This window comes from Takifugu rubripes, chromosome 15 (genome assembly GCF_901000725.2).
Source record: "Takifugu rubripes chromosome 15, fTakRub1.2, whole genome shotgun sequence".
NCBI lineage: Eukaryota > Metazoa > Chordata > Actinopteri > Tetraodontiformes > Tetraodontidae > Takifugu > Takifugu rubripes.
This window is the reverse complement of record NC_042299.1, coordinates 1,334,231-1,344,719: the sequence shown is the minus strand read 5'-3', so window position 1 is coordinate 1,344,719 and position 10,489 is coordinate 1,334,231. Positions and strand designations below refer to the sequence as shown.

At 51.9% G+C, this 10,489-nt stretch overlaps 2 protein-coding genes across 5 annotated transcripts; one reads left to right on the top strand and one right to left on the bottom strand.

Annotated features, from left to right (window-relative positions):
- The first annotated feature begins 952 nt into the window (after positions 1 to 952).
- Positions 953 to 4,556, top strand: LOC115252685 (tripartite motif-containing protein 16-like). Of its 2 annotated transcripts, XM_029848550.1 has the most exons (7): positions 953 to 1,629; positions 1,903 to 1,998; positions 2,144 to 2,377; positions 2,509 to 2,668; positions 2,759 to 2,884; positions 3,266 to 3,344; positions 3,800 to 3,930. In XM_029848550.1, the coding sequence occupies exons 1-6, from the start codon at positions 1,060 to 1,062 to the stop codon at positions 3,316 to 3,318; spliced, it is 1,239 nt and encodes a 412-aa protein (XP_029704410.1). In that variant the 5' UTR covers positions 953 to 1,059; the 3' UTR covers positions 3,319 to 3,344; positions 3,800 to 3,930. The 2 variants fall into 2 exon arrangements, with proteins under 2 accessions (XP_029704410.1, XP_029704409.1); XM_029848549.1 differs by lacking the exon at positions 3,266 to 3,344 and having other exon boundaries at positions 3,800 to 4,556.
- Positions 4,557 to 5,141: 585 nt separating this feature from the next.
- On the bottom strand, positions 5,142 to 9,921 carry LOC115252686 (ruvB-like 2). Of its 3 annotated transcripts, none has more exons than XM_029848559.1 (14): positions 9,788 to 9,921; positions 8,573 to 8,635; positions 8,426 to 8,481; positions 8,110 to 8,251; positions 7,899 to 8,028; positions 7,764 to 7,830; positions 7,564 to 7,670; positions 7,214 to 7,307; positions 6,903 to 7,121; positions 6,706 to 6,824; positions 6,392 to 6,511; positions 6,190 to 6,319; positions 5,999 to 6,113; positions 5,694 to 5,719 (listed from the first exon to the last, which is right to left on the bottom strand). In XM_029848559.1, the coding sequence occupies exons 2-14, from the start codon at positions 8,628 to 8,630 to the stop codon at positions 5,694 to 5,696; spliced, it is 1,383 nt and encodes a 460-aa protein (XP_029704419.1). In that variant the 5' UTR covers positions 8,631 to 8,635; positions 9,788 to 9,921. The 3 variants fall into 3 exon arrangements, with proteins under 3 accessions (XP_029704418.1, XP_029704419.1, XP_029704420.1); XM_029848560.1 differs by having other exon boundaries at positions 8,573 to 8,630; positions 9,788 to 9,910; XM_029848558.1 differs by lacking the exon at positions 9,788 to 9,921 and having other exon boundaries at positions 5,142 to 5,719; positions 8,573 to 8,630.
- Between the last annotated feature and the right edge of the window lie 568 nt (positions 9,922 to 10,489).

Sequence of the window (10,489 nt, the reverse complement as noted above, 5' to 3'; positions counted from 1 at the left end):
TCCACCCCCTCCCTCCCACAGGTCTCAAATCAATCCACTGGCAACCTCAAGTCTGGGATATTGGCAGTATTTTCCCACAGATGCCCGTTAAAAGGTGCAGTGTTAATGTGAGGCCATAAACAAATGGAAATCAATCACCTTATCAGAAAGCTAACCAATAAAGAAGCTATCAGTAAGGAGATTTCTAGGAGGGACTATTTTCACGTCCTCGGCTTCTGTCGCATCAGATGCTGCGTTTAATCGGTGCTGTCAGCTGATGCTGAGGGACGCCAGAGCCTCCGCTGGCTGGGACACAATGCAATCTTTCAGGCAGGCTTCCTCGGCCCCGCTCTTATCCGCCCTATCAAGAGGAGTCGCATTCCTGCCTTCGTTTCAGCAGCCCCGAAACTGCGTCCCGCTGGGGGCGTGTCCAGCGAGAGCCACTCTGCCCTTGAAGCGTTGCTGCCAGAGCGGAACATTCCCGGCATTGTTTTGGTTTCAAGCAGCGACGAGCACAAATTGATCTGTTAATTGATCGGCGGCGGCATCCAGGAACCACAAAAGGAACCCGGCCGGCAGGGAAGTCGTGCTCACATGGTCCAAACAACTGGACCTATTTCCTGACCACAGATCGGCAGGTAATCCCTGCCTGACCCCTGACCTTCACCACTCCTGAAGGTGGCCCTCGCCGCCTGGAATCTGGCTTGAAAGTGTTCATGTGCTGAGGTTAAGTGGCAGCGCGGCACGTTCCACTGAGGGTTGTTGTTTTTATTTACTTTGCCGTCTTCTACGTCAATAAGAAGCGGGATATAAGCGGAGATGAGGCAGAGGCCGCCACACCTTTCCCAGCTTCCGATTCGACCCTGGAAGCCGTGGAGGCATTCGTCGCTGCAGACTTTTTTATGCCCCTCCTTTGTTTGACTGGTTTCTGCTTAACCAGTTTAGCCTCCTTGTCTGTTTACTCTATATAAGTGGTGGCTGTGGTGGCTGTGGGCTCACTTTGCCACTTGGCTGACACCAGGCGCCGGCTCTCTCTGCAGGATAATCGGCACCACAGGAAACGGCGCTCCACTTGCCCCCATGTCGTCCGACCAGGATAGCTGCTACCTGTGCAAGGAGCACCTGAGGGACCCCGTCTCCATCCCATGTGGACACGTTTTCTGCTCCATTTGCCTGAAGACGTACTGGGACCATGCTGACCACACGGGCTCCTTCCTCTGCCCCCAGTGCAGGGTCACCTACAACAAGAGACCTACCCCGCGACGCGTAGGAGGCTCCCGCTACTCCACCCTGCCGCGCGACTCCTTTCCACCTCCGCCTCCGTCCCCTGACTACAACTACGCAGGGCCCCAGGACGTGGGCTGCGACATCTGCATCGGCAAGAAGCACAAAGCGGTGAAGACCTGCCTGATGTGCCTGGCCTCCTACTGCGAGAAACATCTCAAGCCCCATTTTGAGTCGGCCACCTTCAAGAGGCACAAGCTGGTGGATGAAATCGGCCACCTGGACCGGCAGATCTGCCCCCAGCATCAGAAGGGCCTGGAGCTGTACTGCCGCACCGACCAGATGTGCATCTGCGTGCTGTGCACGGTCAAAGAGCACAAAGGTCACGACATGGTGTCGGCCGAGCAGGAGAGGGCGGAGGAGCAGGTAGGCGATTGAGCCTTCGACTTTATGGCAACCGTTGTTTAAGGCGATCCGACGTAACGCGTACACGAGCAGGACCGTTGTCACGGTGACCTGCTGAATGAGTGGTTAACAAGAGATTAAACAAGCGATAAAGAAAGCCTCCAGCGCTGTGTCACACACACACACACACACACACACACACACCCATGTCTGATCATGGCCGCCAGCTTTAGCTCCGCAAGTTTCAATCGAATATCTTCCAGGTTCAAACGTATCGCTCGTTCTTTCTCGTAGCAACGGCTCGGCGCCACGCAGGCCGATGTCCAGGAGAAGATTCACGACAGGCTCAAGCAGATGGAGGAGCTGAAACAGGCGGTGGACGCTCTCAAGGTTTGTACCGCCGCCGTACACCACAAACGAACCACTCCTGAGAGCGCCAGCATGGGCGCATTCCTCCGAGCCAGAGTGGTGACAGCATCTGGTCGAACCAGTGTGGCAGCCGGGCTGACGGTATGTGGCCGTGCTTCCTGTGCAGAACTCGGCCCAGAGGGCGCTGCAGGAATGTGAGAAGACCTTCAGCGACATGATCCGCGCCATCGAGCGCATGCAGCAAGAGATGGCCAAGCTGATCAGCTCCAACAAGAGGGCCGCCCTCAACAACGCCGAGGGTCACCTGGAGCGCCTGACCCACGAGATCTCCGATCTGAAGAGGAGGGACAACGAGATCACGCAGCTGTCCCGCACTGAGGACCACATCCACTTCATTCAGGTGACTGACGGCGCCCACCGGCGCCACCTTCAGGCACTCTGATTCGGCGGGAATCCTCTGCCGAGGACGGGTTTCCTGCTGGGGTCAGACTGGTCGGGGGGGCCGAGAGTAACTGTGGGTTGCCGTTGCAGAGCTACCACATGCTGATCGCGCAGACCGAGGCCGAGGAGCTGCCCACCGTCAGCGTCAATCCGTACTTCTCCTTCGGCCCCGTCACGAAGGCCGTGTCCGAGATGAAACAGCACCTGAACGAATTCAGCAACGAGGAGCTGGTCAAAGTGGCCAAAGCGGGTGAGCGAAGGGTCCGGGGAGCAGGGGAGGCCTCCAGGGGCAGAACACGGGTGGATTTAAGGGCTCATTGTGCTTCTGCTGTCTTTACAGTCAACAAAATGACCTTCTGCCAACTGGACGAGTCCAAGAAGAGGCTGTCGATCAAAGGTGAAGAAGCGCCCATGTACAAGTCGGTGCCGGTGCAGGAACCCCAGTACAGGGAGGACTTCCTGAGATGTGAGTCTGGCTTTATCTCCTGATCTTCTGCTGTGACGCACGCCATCGCTCTGGCTGCTCGTTTCCCTGCACGAGTCCCCTTAGATGCTGACGGAGTTCTGCGTCAGACCCTGTGGCTGACCACCAAATCTGACCCTGGTGACTACTGTCTGTCCTCCAATCATGGCTGAGACGGGGGCTGATTACAAAGACACCCGTTGGCCGTTTGTCCTTTTTAACTGAATGTTCAGTTCTGATATGTCTGTTTAGAGGAATTATCAGCTTTGTTCCTCATTATCTAATCATCGTCGTTCAGGGAGGAGAGCTTCAGGTTTTGGCTGTCAGAGACATTTCTGTTTGTGGTCAGATTCACAAACAGTGTTGATACCTCTATTATTCCAGATAATAGGCCGCCCAGATCTAGTCGAGGCCACCGGGTGTCTCACCAGCTGTGACCTGCAGAGGTGGAGGCACACAGCAGGCAGGTGACCTCTAATCCCTGGGATTATTCTGGTGTCTGTGTCCGGTCAGAGGGTCTCACTGCAGAACTGAATGCAGTCATTATTTACTCACCAACGGGCCACGACCACAAGGTCTCCTGCGTTCTTGCATCCTTACGAGCTTTAGAATGAAAGATAGACGCAGAGAGGAGGTGGAGAGGGACGCGCGTGCGTGCGTGCGTGCGTGCGTGCGTGCGTGCGTGCGTGCGTGCGTGCGTGCGTGCGTGCGTGCGTGCGTGCGTCCAGGAGAAGGTGAACCGTTCTGGTGCTCAGAAGTGTGAATAAACAATGACTGCATTTCATGGTCAGGTGACTTTTTCCTTTCCAAGTCTGGTGGGGTCCTGGTGGAGGGTGCTGGGAGCAGAGGCTTTCTCCAGCTCCATACTGTCAACAAAGCGAGCACAATGTAACAGTAAAATGTCCCCCCCCCCCACAGATGCCTGCCAGCTGACTCTGGACCCCAACACAGCCTACAGGCAGCTCTACTTATCACGAGGGAACAGGAAAGCCACCCTCAAGAGGGACCCCCAGGCCTACCACGACAGCGCCGCCAGGTTCGACTCCCTCCCCCAGGTCCTGTGCGTGGAGCCTCTGTCTGGGGGGGCTTACTACTGGGAAGTGGACTGGAGCGGCGAGGGGGCTGCCATCGGAGTCACCTACAAGGGCATCAAGAGGGCGGGCTACGGAGACGGCTGCCGCATCGGATACAACCGCAAGTCCTGGAGCCTCTTCTGCTCCGACTCCAGCTACTCAGCTCGCCACAGCAAAGATCAGCTGGAGATCACGGCGCCCTACTCGTCGCGCATCGGCGTGTTCCTGGACCACGCCGGGGGCACCCTCTCCTTCTACGCTGTGGGTGAAAGCATGTCTCTCATCCATCGCTTCAAGGCCTCCTTCGGTGAGCCCGTCTATCCCGGCTTCTGGGTTTGGTACGAGTCAGCCATCACCATCATCCAGCTGTGAAACACGGCGTCCACTGAGCCGCCCGCCGTTTGATGTCCACGTGCATCTACTGAACAAAAACATGTATATTCCACGATCATGAGTCCAAGGTGCTTCCTGTTGCCTTTTGAAGGAAGCTGGAAGTCTGGATGTGGGGAAAATCTGGTGTTTTATAGAGTAATTACGTACTGATGAAACGTATCATGTGATCATAGCCTATTTTTTATTAATAAACTATTAATGGAGAGATGCACTTTTCCTCTTCTTTCTTCTTATTGCATGTTGGTCATTGTGCAGCTCTCTGCCGCTGCCGGGCACAAGAACGGGGCTCAGATTCATGATTATTGGCCTAAAGATTCATTTCAGTTACATGTAACTCCAGTTAATTCTGCTGCCAAGGACGCAGACGCGTCAGCAGGCCGAGTGGGGGCAGCCAAAGCAGCGTGGGCTTGTGGAGCTGGGAGGAATCCTCAGCGGGAGGGGGCCATGTTCTCACCTCCACACCCGAAGGCAAACCAGCCTGATCAGCTTCAGAATGGAAGGGAAAAAAGCCTGCAGATTTAACACAAAAGGCCTTTAAAGCAGCTCATTTACAGGTCAGACCCATTACCGTTAAAGACTGGAAACACGACGTTCCCAGTAAGTCTGGAAGGGCTCCTCGAGCTTGAGGGAAGTGAGTTGATTGTGTGGAATCCTAAACTCTCAGCCTTCAGGGGGGAATCTGAAGAACTTGTGAAGGTGCAGAGGACAGGATATGAACCATCTTAAGACTCAAGCCAATGCTTTTGTATCCCTTAATAATAAGTTTGTCTAGAAGCAACCATCAAAACAAGATGTTCCAGAACCAGCTTTAATATGGGTGACTGTGCAGTTCTCGTAGATGATCACCACCGTCACCAGGGACAACAGGTCCTTTCAGCTGTACACACAGCAGATACAAATCTGCTACATTTTAGATTTTACCGCTGCTCGTCTCCCTCTGACTATTTTACATGAATGAGTGCATACAGAGAACAAACATAAACCTGAACAACAGGTTGAGAGCTTTTAAACACACATGTAAATTGAACATAAAGAGGCACGTTTTTACTAGAATGCAAAGGGGCCGAACTGTATCTTCACCAAAGCCACCAAGTCTTTGCTGCCCTCTAGTGGTCTCATTGTGACCTACAGGACAAAACAACGTTCATTTGAATGTGATGGTCCAAACTGTTGCTTGGTTTTAGAATCTGCCAGATCCCGTAGTTGATGGACAACAAAAACTATCCCAGTGTTTAAAGAAACATCACTTTAATCGTTTCATAAAAAGAAACCATGAACAAACCGAGCAACAAAGCAATGAATTTTGCACAATTGAGAATATGGAAAAAAGGAACGCCGCCTCCATCCTATGATGTGTCCATCTGAAGAGATTCTGAAAGGAAAGGACAGAACACATGTATAAGACCGGCTGAGCTGAGCATTTCTGCTCTTCATTGACATGTAATAACAGACCAAAGATGAACACTACTACCTACCCTCCTTCCTCAGTCACAACTGCACACGGTAGTAGCTAACCTCTGAACGACCTCAGGTGTTCATATTTAGATTTCTGATGACACCTCTAAATGATGCCAACCTCAACAGTGAGCTGCTTTCTTTAAGGCTGCCCGCTGAGTCTAGAACGGAGGGACAGGCTGCAGAGAAAACTCACGTGTTTCATTGAACAGGAAGGAATCCTGATACTCCTTCATGTACTGGGAGGATCTGGTCTCATCCAGGAACAGAGAGTACACCCTCCTGATGTCCTCCACCTGAACTTCTGTGCCCTGAGGAAAACAGGCCACACCCAGATGAAGCCGCCGCATCGCGCCCACGTGGGCTCCCCGGGTTAAACCCGCTTACCTTCCGTTTGCGACACACGAGTCCGGCGGTGCTGATCAGCTGGATGGCGTAACGCAGAGACGTCTCCATCCCGATGCGCGTCAGGACCGTGTGAGCCTCTTCGCTCATCTCCACGTCCTCCTCCTCGCAGCTGAGTCAAAACCAAACACCTTTAGTTTGCTTCTGCACGGATTCGACCGAGACAGCGGGCGCAGGAGCTCACCGGATCTTCAGGATCTGCCTGGTCTCTTTCTCGGTGTAAGGAGAGGTGGCGATGATGAGCAGGCGATCCAGCAGGTCGATGGGGATGCCGTGGGGGCTCTGATAGTTGGTGCCACGGATGCTGAACAAAGGCTGGCAGTTAATACTCACAGTTCTCACACACAGGAACCATTTCATGACCCCCCAAAAACAAGGTTCCAGCTTTGTGGATGTCTCCCCGTACGGCTGAGACACTCTAGAGCCAGTGAACCGACTCTGGGCCCGTTTATCTGGCCGCTTACAGGACAACAAGGAGTGAGACGGGCAGAAGAGTACCGAGTGATGCCTCTGTTGGTGGCCATGATGAGAACTGGGGACAGGTCGCTCTCCAGGGCTCGATTCAGAAAGGAAAAGCACTCCATGTCCAACATGTGAACCTCGTCGATGAACAAGACCTGGAAGTGCAAGCCCACGGGTCAGATACGAGCAGAAGCGGAGCGAACGGAACGAGGAGGTCCTGCAGCTGAACGCACCCCTGGGATGATCTCCGCCTTGCCCTCTTCCCTCCACTCGTACACCTTGGCGTTAATCTGCTCGCGGACTTCGGACTTGATCTCTCCGGTGTCTCCGGAGAACAGAGCCAGGAAGCCCTGCGTGCGGCTGTTGATGACGTCGATCTCATGGAGGGACACGGTGTGGACCACCTCCTTCCTCTTCTGCAGCTCCCCCTCTGGGCACTGGACAAACTGGGTCTGCAAAGGGCCACAAAGGGGGTCAGAGGTGTTCGCAGCCTCCAGCCGGCGGCAGAACCAAAGGGCAGCGCTGGGCGCCACTTTCAGGATACCTGAGCTCCCATGGCGTCGTAGTCTCGGGCTCTGGTGAAGGAGCGGCCCAGCTTGCTGATCTTTCCAGTGGCTTTGTCGATGGTAATAACATCTCTGAAAGAGGAGTTCATGACAGCGTTACAACCATTTCCCTCAGGTGATGAAAACATGAACGAATGACGCGTCTTTAAAAACAAACCACCTAACTCCACGACTCAAGGTAAACTTCCTGTATAGCTCTTCTAAATGTCCCTTTTATCTAAGCAGAGTTTGAGACGTGTGAAGACTGCGGCAGAGTTCAGAGTTCTAATCTGAAGGGAGACCATTTAAAACACCGGCGATCCGGGAACCAATGCAGACATGAGCTCACCCTGCTTGAACTTTCTCCTTAACGAGACTCTCAATCATCTTGTTGCCCAGATCATAGATGGTCTCCATGTCGGTGGTTTTCAAGGTCAGCTTGCCCACTTTGGTCCCCTGAAAGAAGGGTTAAACATGCCAGTCTACCTTTACGGAGTGTCGGGATGGTGTTCTGACGCTCGAGGAAGCCAAGCATCGCGAGCAGCCTACCGTTCCGGTGGCCGGCCTGTCGATCTGGATCTCCACCACCTCTCCCTCTATGATCTCCGTCTCCTCTCTGTTGAACAATTGCAGCATGAGGAATCCTCCGCGTGGGTGCAGAGCAGCTCTCATCTTTGTACTCACTTGATCCTTATTCCGATGGCCTTCCGAAAGGCCTGGCTCAGAGCTTCAGTCTTGCTCATCTCTAGAGAGAAGATCTCGCTCCCAGCCAGAGCTGTGAAGGGCGTGTCCTGCCCAAGAGACTGGGCGATACCTGCGTCGACAGGTTAAAGGTCACCACCTAGGAGTGGAAACTACAGCCCAGACAGACCATGACCTATGGTGCTGGTCGTACCCATAGCAATGGCGGTCTTCCCAGTGCCTGGTTGGCCAGCAATCAGCACTGCTCTTCCAGCTATGTGGCCATCTTTGATCATCTCCAGGATGACTCCGGCTGCCCGACGAGAGGCCAGCTGACCGACCAACCCCTGAGACACCTGCAGGGGACAGAAACCACATCCACGATGCCTGGTGGGACCTCAATGGAGCTCTGCACGTCTACCTACTATTGGAAAGGTGTTTTCTAGCGCTCTCAAAGCATCGAAACCAAAGGAGGAACATCTTAATTTATATGCTTTATAAAATATGTACAGAGAGGGAGGGAGACTTACCTGTCTTGGCTGCAGAGCATCATCCAAACCAAGGCCACGGATGTGTGAGTGAGCTCCTAAAGGTGTTTAAACCAACCACGTTATCCACGCCATACATCAGATCCCACTAACAGCACAGCTGTGTAAACCTAGTTAAGATCTGCTTACCAATTCGTTCAACCCTTGTGATGTCACGGACCTCTGGAACCTTGGTAGCGGCCGCCATCTGTGCTGAAGAAAAGGCAGACGTGAGCAGTCGCACACACGAAGGGAGTTGAGCAAAGAATGCAGGCACATGACACCATATAATGAGAAACCTAAATGCTTTGGACCTTTTATGAGCAGGGATTTCCAGGAACCAGAATGTTACTAGTGTCTGAGTAGGCCTGGATGGAAGGATTGCTGGCTAGAGAAGCCGGGTGTTACTAACAGGGTTCAGGATGGGCTGTGGGTCAGAACGCATTAACAAGCCACAGGGTTTTTAGATTTGATTCACAACTCTTGAGGTGGAGGAGGAAGCTTCAGAGTTACGAGGGCAGGAAATTAGAAAGGGAGCCTCAACGTTGAGTTCCGATGATTTCCGAACTTCAGGGTTCAGTCGTGAAACAAAGGTCTAGCAGTAGAGGTAGTAGAAGCTGTGAGATCGAAGCCCTTGGCATGGATCCGTTGATCATGCCTATTAATCCCGTCTCTGACATCGAGCTGCAGCTGTTTCAGGAACCTAAAATTCCCTGGAATTCTGGCTCATTTGTGCAATATCACGAATGCAGTCATTATTTATGGAAAAACCACGAATAAAGTTAAATATGATTGATTCACTGTCAAAACTAACATAGATGCCATTTAATTTGATGTAAATATGAGGGCAGCGCTTCGAATTAAGGTCGATTTCCTTTTCGAGCGTGATTTTTAGCCACTATTTCAGTCACAAACCTCGGAAAGAGCTGGTTTTGCCAAGTTTCCTGTTATTTAAACATGATGAATAAAGGTTAACGAACAAACGTCAAGTGGTTGTCATAGTGACAACGAGTCAGATCACAACACAAGGAGCGCGTTTTAAGGGCTAGCTGTTGCTATCGCCCCCAAAGTTCTACCTTAGCCACAAAAACAAGACAAAGGTTGCCAGAAATACCAACTACAGTCAACTGTTGAAGGGAGGCCGAGATATTAGATATGAAATTAACAGCAGACTAGTTACTACAGCAAACTGAGGCGCTAATGCTAGCTAGTGTTGCGTTAGCCATCAAACTAGCTTCATTCACGGCTGGTCTGTCCTCACTGTTTCACGCCAAGAACTCCCACGGAATGAACACCTCTCATTATACTGAGGCCCAAAGAATAATGTACTGCATTTCTGACAGGTAAATGTGCAGATAAGCTCACCTTTACAACCACGCAGGTAAAACGTGAGACCGATGTGCCGCTTCTTTCTGAACGTGTGCCACCAGGGTAACTGTTTCCGGGGCGACGAGAGTGGGCTGCCCCCGTAGGGGCGGAGGGGAACTGCAACACGCGGTTCGAATCGAACAATAATAAAGTTATCGCCACACGGCCGCGCTATTAGCCTTATGCTGCGTCATGAATCTGAAACTCCTAATTGTGGGACCAGCCCAGCGTTTAGAGAGCAACAACGGCCAATGATCTCCCTGCATGTGTCCATTAACGCCTCCTTACAGCTACATCATAGGTCATATTTTAGGTGAACGTATTTATCATCCTCCTCTGACATTAATATGGGAGAACCTCCTCACACTTCAGATTCCTCTGTGCATACCTAATCATGCTTATCAGTCCAACTGAGTTCATTGTTATAACTCATTCAGATCGCCTTAAATCCACAGTAAAATGACAAAATGCAGTCAAAATGTGAACACGTGTTACATATTTAAAAGTGGTCACAGTAGTGATTTATATATTTTAGGTTGTTATTGAATGTGTAATTTACTCTGAAAATAAGAAGACACTCAATCAGAATCAAATCTGCACTCAGCAATAATAATTACCAGAGTTTGATGGGCTCTAATGATCAGAGGTAATTAATCCGGTCTACTGGAGGAGCAGTTTATAGCAGACTGTCTCCTACAT